The 18,301-nt window shown below is 36.8% G+C and overlaps 1 protein-coding gene across 1 annotated transcript in view; it reads left to right on the top strand.

Annotated features, from left to right (window-relative positions):
* AK5 (adenylate kinase 5) overlaps positions 1-18,301 on the top strand; it is a 79,506-nt gene that overhangs the window by 40,989 nt on the left and 20,216 nt on the right. Inside the window, exons 8-10 of the mRNA XM_057363567.1 lie at positions 4,559-4,635; positions 16,359-16,401; positions 17,484-17,528. Of these exons, the coding sequence (XP_057219550.1) occupies positions 4,559-4,635; positions 16,359-16,401; positions 17,484-17,528 (165 nt within the window). The remainder of the gene's footprint in view (positions 1-4,558; positions 4,636-16,358; positions 16,402-17,483; positions 17,529-18,301) is intronic.

Genomic DNA, 18,301 nt, shown 5'->3' on the forward strand with positions numbered 1-18,301 from the left:
AAAACAASTGAAATGTTTATAGCTGAAAATACAATTTTCTCATTGTTGCCTTCTACAACATATTAATACTGTTGCCAGGAGCAACAACCTGTCATGAAACTCAACAGTGTAAGGTTGCAATAAAATTTGTATTAGAAGCATCTTACTGAGAGGAAAATTAAATGTAATCATTCTAATGCTAATCAGTCCTTCAACAAATTATTTCTATAATATTCCACTTGAAATTTATCGTCTAAGCATTTGTCTTGCCCAAGTGCTTATATGCAACATATATTAATTGAGTTATTAGAAAGTGCTTCAGAGCATGTTCCACAACATAAAAAGACATTTTTATTTTCTTGARCTTAAACATGCTATTAAGAGAAGCAGCGTGTTTCACAGGATAGGCTTAGATTACTTTTATGACAGTCAGTGTTGATCTATGTGAACACTATCATTGTTAAAATATGAGYATGGGCATATTTGAGCCAATGAACTATATTGAATAAAATTGCTAGCAGGATTCCAAATAAGTAATGCATTTAAGCAAGGATTGGAAATTCATTAGCTGATTTGCCAAAACACAAATGGTCCAAGGAGCAGACATAATTAATTCGCATGATGGGTCATAGCTACCTTGTGATGGGAAGTGAAGTCAGCTGCAGATAAATTTAGACAGATCAGTACATTTTATTTTCATAGTATAAATGAATTTAGTGAACTGTGAAAAAGCAATGCTTGACATTTGCATTCATGACAACTTAAGGATGAACACATTTTCAGAGAAAGTGCCATGAACCCAGGCTTAAAACACTGAAATGTTTTATAGGACCAGAGACATTTGCAACCATGGTCCCCTGGGCTTTGGAGTGCATTTCTGTGGTGGGAATTACACACCTGCCCATAAAAGCCACACTTTCTCAGCTCTCCATGATCAATCTTATGCAATTCAGCTTAGGGGCAACAAACTATGTAAAATACAGCATAGAATGTAAAATAAAGTCTTATGGTGAAAGAAGTGATGAGGACCCCTGTGGTGCAGGTGTCACTGTCCCTGTCTGTCAGACCTGGCAGGAGTAGCACCTGTCAGCACATCCTTGTACAAGTGCAGCCCCTTAAATTCACCTCATCCCTCAATGCTGTGTCATTGGATCATCTTGGGTTCCTCACAAGACAAATTTTTATGAAAGATGCCTTCAGTGTCAAAATACAAAACATAGCAAAGAAAACGAATGCATTCTAGCTCTCTGTTTTTTCTTACTTCAACCTGTTCTCCCTAGAGACCGGATTATTCAGTTAATGGGGATTTAATAAAAACTTCCAACTGCTTTGTTTTTTAATTGTGCAGTACTGCACCTGTTAAAATCGTCTCTTTTTTTTTCTCTAAGGCAAACATAGGGCATTATGAAAAAGACTTGCCTTAACTTTATTCATGCAAATAAGGAAGCATATTTTAAGCCCTGAGGGTACCTTTTCAGATCAGGTGCTTGCAAATTATTTCTCCATGGCAGTAGAACCTTCATGGGCTTTCCTWATTAATGTTTTTTAGCTTGAGTTTCCCCTTTTGCAATTGATAAAGTTACTCAGATCACTTTCTATAGGTTCATATAAGCCCAGGAAGGCTCCAAGTTAACSAAGATCTTATTTGAGACAAGAGATTATTTGCTGGAATGTGACCTCCCCTTTGAAAGAATTAAGATGAATCAGATTGTAAGCCTTTCCTTCTAATAGTAGACAAGTATTAATTGTTTTTATAGCCTAGTTCTCATGGTACCAACTTCACAAAAGAAAAATAATGCAACTTACTCAGAAAGAGCAATGAAACTTATTTATGATCAATTGTTTTGTTGTCAGACATGAGATGTTCAGCCTGCAGTCTCGTTGAAAGTGTCAGGGCATGTTTGCTTCCAAGCCCTTTGACCAGTTCTCCTTTTTTCCTTAAGCCAATATTTTGCATTTCACCTTTGACAGATAAACATTGCCACAGGTTTTACATCAAACATTGCTGATTTAAACTTGGGTTTAGAAAACCTGAGCCAAGTTTTGAATTATCCACTTTCTAAGGCTCTCTTTTTTGGCTTTAGCCTTGTCAGTTGATCTGCCTACCAGCAGGATTCCTGACTGCTGGTACCTTGCCAAGGTGTTCCCTGGTGTGCCTCTGCTGYCACACGTACAAGACATCAGTTAATGAGCTCCTTGCTTTCCCCTGCAARACCTGCTTTAGGAAGATTTAGTCCAACCTTAGCAAAATGTGCTCCCTCCAACAAGAAACTGGGCTGGAGCACAGCAAGCTACTCATGCTGCACCAGGGATATCACAGGTACTCTTGTATATCCCTTAATTACTTTATCTCGTCCCAGGAGGAGCCATTTGCTTCAATTCATTTCTGATAGGTTTGTCTTTAGGCAATTTGAGAAGGGTAGAGAAGTCTGAACCCTGTTCAGTGATAGATGGTTATGGGGGTTGTTAGTTTTCATTAAACCATGAAAGAAAAGACTGATTTTCAATTTTTCTTGAATATACCCTAGGAAGAAGCTTTGTTTTCCCAAGGACACCAGTGTCCTAGTTCAAGGAAAAAAGGCTTTAAAAATGCTTGACCATATTAAAATTGTATAACCAGTATGGYTTTTATCACTTAAGATACATTATGCATGAGTATTCATTCTCGGCCTGACCTTTACATTTAAGTTTGCAGCACCGTATTTCATACTAATGTTTCTAGCTAAGGATACGTACTGCTCTTGGTACTTAAGTGACACTTAATCAAGGGCCTTTAATAAAGTGCACACAAGAGCCTTTAAAAGTGATTGATGTGTCAGAGTAGGCCAGTGAAAGTGACAACTGAGGCTTAGTTAAATTATATTATCAACAATGACATGGTGTTAAGAGTGAGATGTCAGCTGGGTAAAATAAATCAAAAATTAAGATTCTCTCAGCAGCTGGAAATCTATTTCTTTGTATATATCTTTTAGAGACAGATATTTTCAAAAGACCATAACGTGTACAGCAGAGAGCATGCTGCATTTATATAGGTGACACTGCAGTATCAGGGTTATAATACCTTTCTGTAATTTTTTATAATAATCTGATAAACTGTAAATGAGCATTGGGGGTGGGGGCAGGGGAGTGAGGTAACCAAAATAAAAGCATCATCGAATGGTAGAAGCAGATCTTTTCCTSGTATCTCTTATGTAGTCCAGACAGTTAAATTGAAGATTAATTTGACAGTAACTGTGATAAGGATTGTGAACTAAGGCACCCTGTAATCATCATCTGTACCAGGCAGTTACAGTCTGGTCATTGTGACATCCAGTTCCGCTCCTCTGTTCTCTGTCAATGATGTTTAGCTCACCACCTACACAGATTATTACTGTGTAAACCCAGGTAATACATAAATGCACCTGGCACAAACTGAACTGCAAAATCTGCTATTGACGGTGCTCGTTACAGCAAGCCACCCATACAAACAACTCTAAYGGGGAGAAAACAACTCGAGGTGAGCAATAGGCTTAAAACTCAGTGCCCTCAGTGCCGGTGCTTGCAGGAATATCATAGCAGGTAGAGACACCTGTAACCCAGGATGGAGGGGATTGTGCTCCTTATTAGTGATCTTGTACATTTTTATTATTCTCATTTTAATAATGCAGTGAAATGTACTTTGGTAGTCTTCCACCTACTGATATTATAATGTGTTTAGAAAATGTGCAGGATTTGGTTTAGGCCTGTGCCATCTGAAGGACCCAGGAGACCATTTCCTTCTTTATTGCTCAGCACTGAGATAATCTGAATGGGGTAACAGTGCCAGAATATGATAGCTGTGTTATACCCTTCCTGTGTTTATACAGAAATATGGTTTATTCTTCCATGGTGGTTTAGCATTGTTGTGGGTTCAAACCAAGACAAGCATTGACTGCCCCCTCTGCCTGACTACTTGAAATACCAAGCTCAGTTTCTGTTCTGCAACCTCCAGYAGTTCAGCTGAAGCTAAACTGTAAAGCTCAGCCAGGTCAAGCCTTCTCAACAATTGAATTTTGTCATCCCAAGTGCAAGTGACTGCATTCTTCCTGGTCCTGCTGCAGGAAGATGACAAGGAGAAGGGACAGAGCCACACAGTCTCCTTGGAAAGAGGAAGAATAGGATAGAAATGGAGACTATTGCTGCTGGAAGCATGCTGCTTTGGTCCCCTGTCAGCACCACTGAAGGATCCTCATCTGCTAATCAGAAATTAGTATTTCCTTTCTCTTTCTTAAACTGGTTTATATTCTCCCTTGAGTGTGGCAATTTCACAATTGCAAGTCATGGCACGCAGAACACCCTGCCCAATAAATATGTAATCTAGCTAAAACAATTCACCATTTAGCATAGCCCTTCCTGATTAAGATTTGTGGTAGCTTTTATGGATGCTTTGAAGGCTTTGCTAATGAAATACCATTTACCTGGGTGCTTTAGCAAACCAGCGTGGTTCCTTGGATCACAGTTTTTGCACAGATAAAGACAACTGGAAATATTATAGTGTTCCACCACATAAAGTGGAAATTCTCAATCAATTTCTGAATTCTAATTTTCTTTCCTTTTTTAGGGTCAAATGAACTTGACTGCAGTCTGATTATGGATTCTGGAGATACTGTTTATACAGAATTTGACTTTGAAGACCAGGTAATTTTCTGTATATATGGCTTCTCCTCAGAYAGTTTTCTAGTTATGTACATACTGTGCTATAAAATCTGTCTGAACAGGGTGATGGAACTTTAAGGATAGATAAAGCAAAGGGATTCATAAGTGCAACATAATTAAATACATGATACACAGCAGTTGCTTTCTGGTTAGGAAAAAAGAATGAATATTATTGTAGTATTAAAAGCCTGTATCTTCCATTACTGTACATTGCTGCGTTTCCTCCACAGATTTTAAAATGTTGCCAAATGTGGCAAATTGCTAAAATCACTGTAAGTCTGCTGTATATTTAAGAAGTAAAACACTTTTCAAAAGAGCAGTATGAAATTATAAAAAGTGTGAAATATAATTACAACCAAATCATTCTCCTTATGAAAAAATGTTTTTAAGAATAAAATAGAACAAATCCTTACAGTATGTTGAAAYCAGCCTTTCTACTGATCCTATTCAATCCACACCCGAAAACAAAATTTTGATAAGAGTTTTGCTTGTGTATAGGAAGAATGCCAGAGAGAGGGGAAAAAARGTTGTATGTATCTTTCCCCTATAATTTTCACATCCACATTGGTAAGGTCACATCTGGAATAGTGTTCAGTTCTGGATTCAGTACAATCATATGGAGATACTTCATAGTGCAGCAAAGGACCATTAAGATAATTAAGGGACTGGACCATCTCTTTTACAAGGAAAGGCTGAGAGACCTGGGTGTTGAGCCTGGAAAAGGAAAGGTTCAGGGGCACCTCATCAAAGTGTACAGAAATCTGAAAGAAACATGCAGRGAAAATGGATGCAGGCATTTTTAGTGGGGCCCAGTGACTGGACAAGAGGCAATGGGCACRARCTGAAACATGGGAGGTTCCTGTGGCTTGGATGCTGCACTAAGGATGTTGTTATTCTTGTTACTGTGCTGTGGGTAAGCATTAAAAGAATGACTTAGAATTAAAAAAAAAATAAAATTTAAAGCCATCTGCCTATCACACTGCCATACTTAAGGGTGGTGTTTTTGTATGTTTTGCTTCCTGTCTTCCACTTTTGCATGGCTCTGCTTGTATTTTCTACATGAATACCACAAACATTTCTCTAGATTGTGAGCAGCTTGGCAAAGAATGTTAATTTGTGTTTCTGTTGTCATTCAGCTAAATGCAGTTGCAAATGTTCTCACCTCTTTCCTCATTACTTGCACAAGATATCTTTTCTTGTGACATTTTAAAGCAAGTGACAAAACGAGGKCCAACAAAACTGAATTTTCATTATCATTGGATCATCCATTGGTTTTCTTTCACAGTATTCAATGCAACACTTCATCCYCACCTGCAACATTTGTATGTTCTAGCCCTATTCATTTATTTTAATTTATAGATCCCTTTATTGTTATTTTTGGCTCAGTTATTTCAGTTTGGCTTTTTTTCAAGCMGGCAGCTTGCCTCTGTCTCCAAATCCCCTTTTAAATCCTATTSTTTCATAAACCCTTCTTAAAACATTCTCTTGAATTTCTCATTATCTTTTTCTTTACTGTACTACTTCATTATTGAAGGGTTTAGGCCTATAAAGCAGARTCTATGTTTGTATTGTGTTTGGCTATGTTGATGTTAAATTCTGCGTTTTAATGACATTTAAAATAGGTTCTTTTGGAAGAGTGTGTACACTAAAGAAATTATACTCTTGGTTCATAGTGTTTACGTAATAAGCATAAATTTTATAGTTATAAAATAAAATAAAATTACAGAATGAAAATTATATCGTAATCATTTCAAACTATATAGTTCACTGATGATACATTACACAGTCCATATAAGCACTGACTGCACTTCTGAATGCATRTGGTTCTCACACGAGATTAAACAAGAAGATTATGATGGGACCATATTGTCTTTGCCAATGGCAAATATTCCTTCTGCCAGATGTGGCACTTAGCTTTTCTCATTATTTTGCTAAACTAATAYGTGGCTGTTCTGGCAAGAGTGCAATACTGTTGTCAAACAAAGGAGAAATGAAGCTAAAACAGYGCTAAAATCCCGTCACTCAAGGACAGCTACATAAACATGAAGTGGCTGACAATGACTCACTTCAACTGCRAGTTGGTATCTTGTTGCTTTTTTGCAACATTTAAAAAATATAAATATTTATGTTACCAATATTTTTATACCCAGATTATATGACATGCCTTGTACAAATATAAAGAAAATACAAAAGAGAAAGCAACCACAACCAAACTGAAATTATGAAAGTGAGTATTATATACAGAAGCAAAAAAGGGAGTGGAGATTACCGTAAACTCCTAATACCACCAGCTGTCCAGTCTAAAAAAACAAATTAGAAATTACTCTCAGGAAGGAAGGATCAATAACTGAATTCAGGAGTGAGGAACTGCTCACATTTAAAACTTGAGCTCATTTTGACTGTGGCAGTGATTTAATACTCCAGTGATTTACCACATGCTGTTTACGAATTGYGTGAAGCATCAACAACCTTTACTCAGAGAATCTCAAGTGGAAAAAGAATGCGTATCTGGATACAAATGTGTCATGCAGTGATGTTATTGCATAGGAAATCTGTCATGAGAAYGTGGGGGATAAGAAGGTTGGTTTCCAAGCAACCTTACACAGCTGAGCTGCTAAAAATGGCTGAATTTTAGGGGAACATCTTGGTAATCACTGAGCCAGAGGAGTTGGGGGTCACACAGTGTGTACTGAAAAACAGTCTCAGCTGGCAATGGGTGTCTTGGTGCAGCTGAAATGCACTTAAACAGATACTTTTGCATTTTCTCAATTTTGGAATGGGCCAGGAAAATCTCCAGTGTAAAGTAAGGCAACAAAGCATCCGAGTTCTTCAGCTATGCATTATTCCTTCCAGTAYAACGTCTCTTACTGGTATGAAGGAGCAATGAGAACAAGTGGTGTGGTTCCAGTTACTGATGTAGTCATTAGCTCGTGTAGGAGTGCTCCAAAATACAGCCAAGTGCTCCGAAACACCTGATCCCTGTTGTTGAAACAGTGCAAGGCAATGCTAGTGCAAACTAAGATCTAGCTTTTCTGGAAGTATACGCAGGGGAAACTGAATTAAAAACARCTCAGAAAAAGCTTGGGCTTTGAATTGTACATTTTATAAATGAATGTTCAAATAAACTCATGTTACTGAATTGAAAACAAGCTGATGGTTTTCTACTGACTATATATGAAATCTTCAAGAACTAGAGAACTTGTAATCACAAAGTCCCGACAGCACTGAAAGGCAGGAGGAAAAACCCCTTTAAAAAAGAATTTTTTTTTCCATATCACTGATAACTATTTTTCTGGTTTTGWCTCAGATCTGTCATATCCTGTATTACAGAAGGAATAACCTAGGTTTTTAGAATGACTTAGAAATACATTCCTCTGAAAAAGATAAATARATAAATAAACAAATAAATAAAGCAGATAGTACCTCTCACTGAGAATGCCTTGTGGAAGAGCCAGCCAAAGTTTCTTGTCTTAGCAATCTCTATAGCCTTTTCTGGGATAATTGTTACACTATTCATGACTTGATTGGAAAACATAAAATCAAAGTAACTTGATTAGTTTCAGATAATTTCACCCATCTTAAGACTTCAAGAATATATTTTGGGCCAGTCATTTTTGAGTGCCACAGCTTTATAGAATATTCTCAATTTGTAGATCTTGCTGTCATGACTAGTGTCTGGTTTAATAAGGATTGTTCTTTTCTGTTGGAATTCTCTCAAGTGTGATAAAGGTTTTTAATGCTCACTGTGTTCACTTATACTTGCCATTCAATTTCTCAACTTTGCCAGAGAGACTGTCAATATAATGCCACTTGTTTCTAGAGATCAGACAATTTTTGTCTTTAACAATTGGATTTTTAATTAGAAAGCTAGCATTTGGCTTATTTCAAGGGCATTCAGGCCAAAAGGGAGTACTGAAGAATTGGCATCAGTGAATCCTCTCAAAGAGTCCAGAAGAAAAGAGCATCCAATTATTTTCTTATTAAAATAAGCCTTTCAACACAACCTTAGCTTGCCTGAGGAATGTTTAAAGTAATTAAAGTAAAACACAGTCAGGCAAGTGCAGAATGAATACRCTCCTGAACAAGTGCTTGCAGAATTTCAGCATTTGGAAAACATGAAAATCAGGTCAACTTCAAGTAAAGAACCTCAAAAATATATTTAGCCTCTTCTAATATTTGGGACRGGGGCTCATCGATTTCATAGAATGGTTTGGGTTGGAAGGGACCTTAAAGATCATCTTGTTCCAAYTTCCCTGCCATGGATAGGGATGCCTTCCACTAGASCAGGCTGCTCAGAGACTGATWCAACMTGGYCTTGAATGTTTCCAGAGACTTACTCTCATTCTAACAAGAGGAAACAAGCTCTTGACTAAGAGTTTTTGCCATGTAGTGACAATTCATTTTACAGCTTGCTGTAGTTTCCTGTCCARAGCACACAGGAATCCAGGCTTTAGGAGAGCAGGAGGAAAGCTTTTAGTGAACTGATGCAAAACAGACTCCATTGCTACCAAGACTGTAACAAAATTTCTGACCTGACTGATTAACATAGCTTGAAACTTAAATATTCAAGAAATATAATGAAAAGAAACTGAGAGTCTTTTCAATGCAGTGGCAGAACACAAGTATTAATAAAACTAATGGGCAACAACAAATTGAAAGCCTCATTTAACTAAGCTCTGTGGATTAAACCAAAGACCATTTCCCTCCATTTACTGTGCTTCCAAACAGTTGTCACTTTGTTTTGACTCCCTTTTCTCTCCTCTGAAGATTCAATCCAAGTAACGTATTTAACCCTTTGGACACAGTACTCTGGGGTTAGCATCACAATACTGCAGAGRGCAAACTGCACACTTTCATCAGCAGGAGAAATTTTCATTCAGACTTCTAAATGTACCTTTCAAAATTAGATAAACATTAATTAAATTCTTCAAGAAGTCAGATTAGAATGTCATATATTAATCATGTGCTTTCTTTTTACTTGAAAACATGAGGAACTTCTGGTGTAACAGTAGTTTTATTCCTAAATGCTGCTCAGCATAAAGATTACAGGTCTTAGTAAAATACCAAGGGTATCCAGAAGCCATTTGGGCTTTTAATGCTAAATATTTCTGCAGTGTCCATTTCTCTTTTGCTGATAGACAGTGGTATCAATTTGAATTACAGATTCCTGTTATACAGGGAAACAGATTAAAAGAGGAGTATGAGATAGAAAAGAAAATRAGAGGAAACTCAGAGAATGGTGTGAAACTCTGTTCTCTCAACATTTGTTTTTGTTAACGATGGAGTCCAGTCTAGTTTAAGGCTATCTGCAAAAAGGCATAATGAATAAGCATCCAAAGACATGAAAGAGCTGGAAAGGCAGGCCTAACTACAGAGAAAAGATGTTTAATAGAAATGTACTGAAGTCAGTGAACAATCTGTTCAGTTCAAGTTGCCATGGAAACTATCCTATTAAATGCTTTTAAAAAAATCAGTTCTAGAAACAAAGTACTACAGTTTGCCTTACAAAATGTTTCCTGAATAAGCTCAAACCATGTGTATTTTGGTGCTCCTAAATAATCTTATAAGTGCAAAGAATGTTTTTTTCTCTTTCAGAATCACCATTGTACGCATGTGTGAGAAAGTCTCCTGCTCTWTTTTCCCCCATGCAAACCATGGCAAAATGAGAAAAAAAATAGCCCAAGAGTCAATCTGCATTTTTTTTCTGTGAAATGCCAGAAACATTTGTTTGTTTCTTCTTTCACAGATGTTATTTGAACTTACTTTCTGGTGATACCTATATTAGGAGAGACTGAMCTGCCAAGGTTAGTTGAACTCTTTGCATTCCAGTTCTTTCCTGATTTTGAACCAAAAGTTGCTGCCTGCAACTGCTGGCAGTGCAGGGCATAAGGATTCAGTTACAATGATGGTGAGTTCAGGTGAGTTACTGGAGATTTAAACAACAGTGACAGCATTATTCTCCAAGAGGAGGTGCATTTATGCCTCACTGAATAATTTTGCAGTAAATTATGAATCCTTTCTCTGTGGCTTGTGGAAGTGTCTGTAGTGAAAGCATTACAATTTACAGTATCTCACCATCATTTCTGCAGGCAGTAGGACAGTGTACCTTCCTTCCTCACACCACCTTGCCCCTCCACTGGCAAACTAAGGCTTCATGCCTTCATGAACAAAATATAACTTCACAGCTAAATTTATGAGTTCTACCTTTACAGTCCAGAGAATTTGCATTATTTTTGGGGAAAAAGCAGAACTTTTCCTATCGTACCAAAAGTTGATAAAGAAATGCAAAGGTATTTTAAAGCCCCTCTGCGTATTACATTTAGATGCCTTATTCAGGGTTGTGGATTGGTTCTGTTTATGTAGCCCAACATCCCTAAAGACAGCTACCAWAACCCTTTCTTGAAAACATTTCTAGTAACAATTCTTATATTTTAAAGCGCTGCAGAAGCAAGTGCCTTTTTATTTTGTAATATTTTTTAATCACTATCAAAGTACGTCCTATATATTTTGCATACACATATAAAACTGCAGTGTTCGTGAAGATGCTGTTTTACTCTATGGGATATGAAACTGCTCTTAAAACCACTTATTTGTATTTTATTGAAGCAGAAGAGTGGCTTATCTGGGTATATTGGAAATAAGAAAAAAATTCCCTATGTATTTTCAGAAAGCCATATGTTTCCTTTTTTTTTTTTTTTTTTACTCCTTATGTATCCCATGATTGTGCAGTCAATGTTAGTCATTTTGGGCTTAAATGCCAGTCATAAAGAGTGAAAAGTGGCCTAGTTTTAGAACTCCTTCACAGCAGTGCATCTCAAATCAGTGGACTGTTTCTTCAGATAGTTCAATTTCTTCTTAACACAGAAGTCCTTTATAAATACTGAAAAAGCTGAAAGTTATAAAACTACCTAATAACACATAAATAGATGTTTTAGTAAGCCTTGAATATGCTTGGTCAGATGTTAAGCAGAGAAGGTCTTTGAGTGGCAAAATTTAAGTACAACTGTAAATTTTTTTCTGAATAGCAGCAAATCATAGGATCTGAGGTCACACACTGGGTTTGGGGTTTTTTTTTTGCAACACCCTAATCTTGTCCTTCTCTCCGCCAAGATCATTTTCTTTTTGAAAACTGACTTGAGACAAGCCTGCAGAAAAGCCTTTCTTATCTAAAGTTTAAAAAAAAACAAAACCCAACAAAATGCGCATACATTTAAAAAAAAAAAAACCCCAAACCACTAACAACAAAAAACCCAAAGCACTGAATTTCAGCTCTCAGAAGGCAGCTCTCAGGGTAGAGAGGACCTGCGTATAGTGCGAGGTGTATGACGTGAGGGATCTGTTCATTAGGATTGTCGTCAGCTGTCTAAAATAAGGAGCTGAGCAACACCAAGTTTGCAGTTCGAGTACAGAGTGAGGTGTCCTGCTACACTTCTCTGCTGCAGTGGCGTGATGCAACAAAAAGCCCCTGGGAGAATTTATACCAAACAGCATAAATACTCCACAAAGAGAAGAATCATTTAAGGGGTGATGGTGATTTAGAGAAAAAAAAAGAATACTAAAGGAAAAACAGTGAAAACTTCAGAAAGAATTCTGTAGGCACTGGGAGCTTTCTATAAATACAGACCTAACTGAAAACTAACTGAATAGTGTATGTGACAGAACTGTTTTAAAGTGAGTGATAGATAGCAACTATGTATAGATAATATAGGTATTGAATGTCTCTTATGTCTTTAAAACACAAATATTTTTAAAAATCAAGCTCCAGTTCTKCAAGTTAGATATAATGCTGTCCCCTCTATTCAGTCTTTTAAATTAAATTAATATTAAAATTGCAAATGAGGTGTTTGGTTTACCAGAACATCCTTACACTGCTCTGCTGCTGCTCTCTTGGGAGGAGTATTCTGATTGCATACCTTGTTGGTAAGTTTGCCCTTAAGCGGTGATTTCTTTTAAATTTTTTCCAGTATATGGAAATCAATATGAARCTAAATAGATTTGGCTTTCATTTTCATGCTTAATAATCATATGTATTTTTGTTATTATAAATACACAGAAGTTAACAAAAACCAACCCCCCACAAACTATAGCAAACAGGATGTGACTTTTTCCTCTCTAAATGACCTACAGATATTCTTCTTGATGTTCTGGAGGAACACAAATGCAAAAATCTGAAAAAAACCCCAAACAACCAAATTCAAAAGCTAGATAATTTTATCTTGGCTTGTAAGCATTAAAAAYGGGTTAATGTCTAACTCTGTATAGGTATATTTTTTTTTATTATTGTTTTTAGAACTGATAATAAGTTTTGTTTTGAAAGAATAATCACAGAATAGGAAGAGGCACCACAGGACATCATCTGGTCCCACCGTCCTGCTCAAGGAGGGTYMTCCCRGWGCACAAGGCACAGSATTGCATYCCRRTGGTCCTTGAATATCTCCAGTGAGGGAGACTCCAAAACCTCTCTGGGCAATCTGTGCCAGTGCTTGGTCACCTGCACAGTGAAGAATTTCTYCCTTATTTCAGATGGAACTTCCTGTGCATCAGTTTCTGYCTGTTGCCTCTTGTACCATTGCTGGGCACCACTGAGCAGAGCCTGGTCCATCCTCTGATACCTCCATTCAGAGACTCGTAGATATTGATTAGGTCCATTTTCAGGGTGAACATGCCCAGCTCCSTCAGCCTGTGCTCACGAGAGATTATGGCACAGAGTTTTGTCTTTGCTAGAAACCCAGAAGTAAAAAGGAATCATAGTGATCTCACCTGGCTGTATTTTTTATGAGGTTTTTCCAGTCGTGTGCATTCCAAACAAAAATCACCTCAAAAAACATTAGCACTCTTCCCTCATCTTAATTACTATTAGTCCCTTTTGACACAAGTGACTCCACTTGCTGGGCAGTTTGAAGCATGTAAGAAAATTTGTCTTTTGGGAGGAAAAAAGCCTTGAAGTGTGAAAGTATYCCTACTGTGTCTTACCTTATTTATTAGTTCTGGAGAAGAGGAGGTCAGAGCACAGCCACCTCTGCTTTCCAGGGGCGTACTTTAACACTCAGCTTGCAGAAAGCAGCTCAGGCTCAAAAATTGATTTGAAGTATAAATCAAATTTAATGGTATGGCTCATAAAATCCATTCCCAGGGAGCACTGCCCTTGCATAAAACCAGCAGAGAAACATGTAATTTTTATTTTTTTTTAAATAATTTGTGTCTGACACATTCCTTGGAATATTTACATTCTCAAATTCAAACTTGAAAACTGAGCATAATTTTAAGCAGCAGTCATGCTGTATTTTAAATTCAGTCTCATTCTGCTGCCTTTTTCTCCTTTATCTGTGATTATTTATCATCTTCGGTAAATTTGGAGGAGAAACTCATATTGTATCTGTTAGAAATCAGAATAAAATGTATCAGGCATTTTTCACCACTATTTGCTAGAAGCAYTCAAACAACAATGAGGTGATAAGGGAAAATGTTTTCTTTTCAATGTAAAACAAAAAACCAAAACCCCAACTAAACCCCACAAGGACTGGAGCAGTGGTTATTAATGGGTAACAGAAAAGCTTTCTCATTTAATCAGGTATCTGGCATTCACAGCAGCTGTCACTAAGTCCTAATGAAGAAAATGTCCCTTCATTAGATAAAAAAATCACATTTATTTTACTGATATGCCTATGATTCATTAGCAGGAAAACGGAAATTTCTGAAGAATTCTGTATCATTCCTTTATTATTTGCTGAGACTTACTGTCATAGTTTGTTATTATGGAAATTAGGCGGGTCGAACTAGATGATCTTCCAATCCAAACCATTCTATGATTCTGTGGACTTAATTCATAACCTAGCAATGACAGGCAGTAACTGAAACCTATTAGCCTATGAAGTATCTACTACCAGTCAGATATTTACTAATTACAACCTAAATGACAAGTCAAATGGCAGTCAAAAACCTACATTTTCCAACTCTAAAGACAAATATCAGATAAGAGTTTCTTTTCAGGTAGCAAACTTCTCTATTTAGCAATTATTTTAACCTGCTGTTGATAGTGTTTAAGTAGTTACACAGGCAGCTATGATCTGCTAATGGATATGTTTCCAGGTAATATTTGTAGATGCAACTTGACTGTGAAGGCATCTGAAATTACAGACTACCCATCTTTCTTGGGAGCTCATTATGTATAAGATGTAATCTCCCTCACTTTGCTTTCAAGTACATGGAAGCAGCTATGCTGAGAATACAGAGGCTGCTGCTAAATCACTGTATTGCTGATGACAATGTGGTGTCAAATACCATTTGCCGTCTAACTGGAGGGACTTTGCCTTATGTGATCACTTGCTAAATCCCMCAGTTATTTTCCAAAGCACTCTGGTAATGAGGCAGAACAGTGTTTTCAGCCTGATACAGGTCGAGACATTCACAGTTTAGAGACCTACTTAGAAAGGCACAATCAGAAATGGGTATTGTCAACTGTAAACACRAGGGGACTGCATTAAACAGGGTGCCAGACTGTCACTTTTTACCACACCAAACAGCACATCTAGCTTCTCACCCAGATCAGCACAAAAACTGGTTGGAGGCAATTTCAGTCTGAAATTATAGGGGAGAATAAGAGCAAAACTTGAAAGAAATAATGCYGCTTTAATTTGGTTGTAAGCTTGGAATTCTGATCTTGATTTTTAGAGGAATTTTACTCTGAACTTTTTGTGCCTAAATGTGTGCCTAAAATGATTTTGATCCATAAACTTTCAAAGGCATTGTAAGAAGGAGAATTTAAAATGAAGGCTTTTGTATGCAATATATCCTTTGCAGGGTCAATTATTTTACTGTATTATTACATCCAAAAATAAGGGACATAGGGTGAATATTATCACTTGAAATGTTGGAAAGAACTTAATCTCTCATTTGAAAATGTCAGCTTTTTTTTTTAATATGCCGTTTTCCTGCTGCAGTGTAATAGGCTGAGAATTATGGTGAATCAAAAAATGAAAATACTCTAATGTAATGGTATTTCAGCCTAATGAAGAGTCCTTTAGTTTCTGTGATGATGGAAACACAAAGAGAAACCTGCAAGGGTAGTTCATGAGCCCTGCAAGTTACAGCGGGCAGCATTTTACCCATTCCAGTCACCTTGCAGTTCGTCCCACTTCATCTGCTCCTGCAGCTCTACACGTTTAACTGTGGCTATTTCTGAGAGTTGTGCTGTCAGAAACTATGGCTTGCTAACCATCTGCTGCTTTGAGATGACTCACATAACGTTTTGTGCTGATGTTATGTGTTGATGATGTAACACTGTCACATGAGGATGTGTGACTGTCAATGCTATTACTGATATTTTACACACCAGCTTAAAACATTGTTGGTATGAGTATATTGACACCACAYAACCTAGGCTATGTCCAGCATATATATTATTCTCATTTATCAGAACAACAAAGCATTCCCCTGCTGACAGTCTTGCTGGCCAATACTTGTGATTACTGTGATTTTAATATACAGTAAGTGATAAAATAATTTCAARTGGCTAAGTCTCAGGAGGAAAAACATTCCAAATCCCCCATTTTCCTGGATTGGAAGGGACCTTAAAGATAATTTTGTTCCAAATCCCCCACTGAAGGCAGGGACATGTTCCACTAGACCAGGTTACTCAAAGCAGAAATAAGAAATACAAGCTATGCAGAATATCCATTTCAATTTGTCMATTGCTTAATTAACAGGAGGAGGATCAGTCAAGTTTTTCTGGTTATGAGAGCACAGGAGGTGAGTTTCTTTTTCAGTGTCAATTGCCATTTAATTTTRAAACCTTTAATTTCTTGTTATTTAAATAGTTACTTAGAAAGTAAAGTGAATTCGGGTTATTCGTATTGTGAACTTTATGTCTCAAAGAATTTTTATCATGTGAGCTCTCTTTGAATGCAAATTAAAGTTTGTAAAAGACATTTCTATGCCCTTTAGGCCAGTGGATACAAAAAAAAATTAGAAAACACTGCTGTTAATCAGCATCAAATCTCATAGGTGTTTTCAGAAATTGGCAGTTATGAAAATCTCCTTGGAAAGTATGAGGTGCCAAGAGTCTAAGAGGAATGAAAAGATAAACTTTACATGGCTATTTTTTTTTTTTTTTTAATAAGAGCTCTACGTACCACAAAATAAACCCCAAAATTTTATGAGGTAAATKAAGGTGTCTTGTGATTAACTCAAAGACATAATAAAATTTCAGCAGGCTTACATGGGCCGAGATCACCTTTTGTACCGGTACAATCAGTGTAAGGGCTGGGACTCAGACCAGAAGTAATTACTTCTTCAAAAGATACCATTTCAGTGAGGCAAAGCTGTAATAYRTACYGTAGTTTTGGTGAGAGTATTGCCTGGATTTCAGTTAAGATGGTTATTATTTGGCTGAATTTGAGACTCAGAGGAATTTAGAACTACATTTTAGAGAGTATAAAACTCTAAATGGGAAGKAGACAAGCCTCTATAGCAATTATAATGTAAGAACATACTTGGTGAAAACTGCAATKGCTGAGGAGGCATTACATCAAATTAATACTTCAAGATGAATCTGCTTCTCTCTTTTTTCCTCTTTTTATATAAAGTGATGTGTATTRCAAGGCCTATTTTCAGGTAAAATGTCTTTATCTTATTTGCAATGACAACTAYGAAACTGAGACATTAATAGGCTTGTGTACAATAGCTCCTTCTGGAATGGAGAGCATTATAGCAGAATGTAAATCTAGTAACATCAGATCCCCTTGCACGAGTGTTATACAGTTTTGTGTGGTAAGTAGCTGACATAAAAATTAGTAGCTCTTGCCACTAAAGAATTTTTATTTTCTTTTTAGACTTTTCAGAAGATCTGAGGAAATCAAACATCATTTTTGTTGTTGGTAAGTAGGATTCCTAATTTAACTGCTACATTTGAATATTCCCATGTTATTTAGCTTTGATTATAAGATTGCTTTATTTAGCAAAATAGATTGGTTGTGAATATTTACTCTACAATGGTGGTTTCGTTTTTTGAAAGGGATGTAATTAGCTTGGATCTGACCAGACTATCAACAGTTGAGTAAAGCTCAGAGCAGGCAGCTTGTCTGACTGTGAACATGTTCAAAATAACCTTAGTCCTTTACCAACAGTCCAGTTGCGACCTCTCACACCAACACTGCCTCACCAGCATTAATTAAAATGTTACTCAAGTGGATTATAACTCAGAAGTTTGAGATTAGGCTGAAAAATATCAGATCTCTTCCCCTCCTTATTTGTGAAGTAACTTTTGTTAAATACAGGTTTCAATTCTGCATGTGCTCAGCATGGGCAGCTCACCAGGCATGATGCTTAGCRCAGAAGCTTTGCAGGTTCAGGATTTACTTTATATTGCTTTTGGAAATCCACAGAGTAAAAGCACCATGTTAATGCCCTTCATCACATGAATGTGAGTAATATAATTAGCATAAATTTTGAGCAGTCTTCTAAAATGAATTAGAAGCAGAAGATTGATCTTAAAGCTTGGCACTAATTACTCRGAAAGAATAATTGCTTTTGTATTGAGCAGTTTTTAGAGCTGCTTTACTATACAAAGCAGGAACACACATTTCCAATAGATAGATAGATACCAGAAAATGGGTGATTTTACATAAAACTAAATAAATTTGTGCATTGT

This window comes from Malurus melanocephalus, unplaced genomic scaffold, assembly GCF_030028575.1.
Source record: "Malurus melanocephalus ecotype Western Australia unplaced genomic scaffold, MMel_1.1 scaffold_28, whole genome shotgun sequence".
NCBI lineage: Eukaryota > Metazoa > Chordata > Aves > Passeriformes > Maluridae > Malurus > Malurus melanocephalus.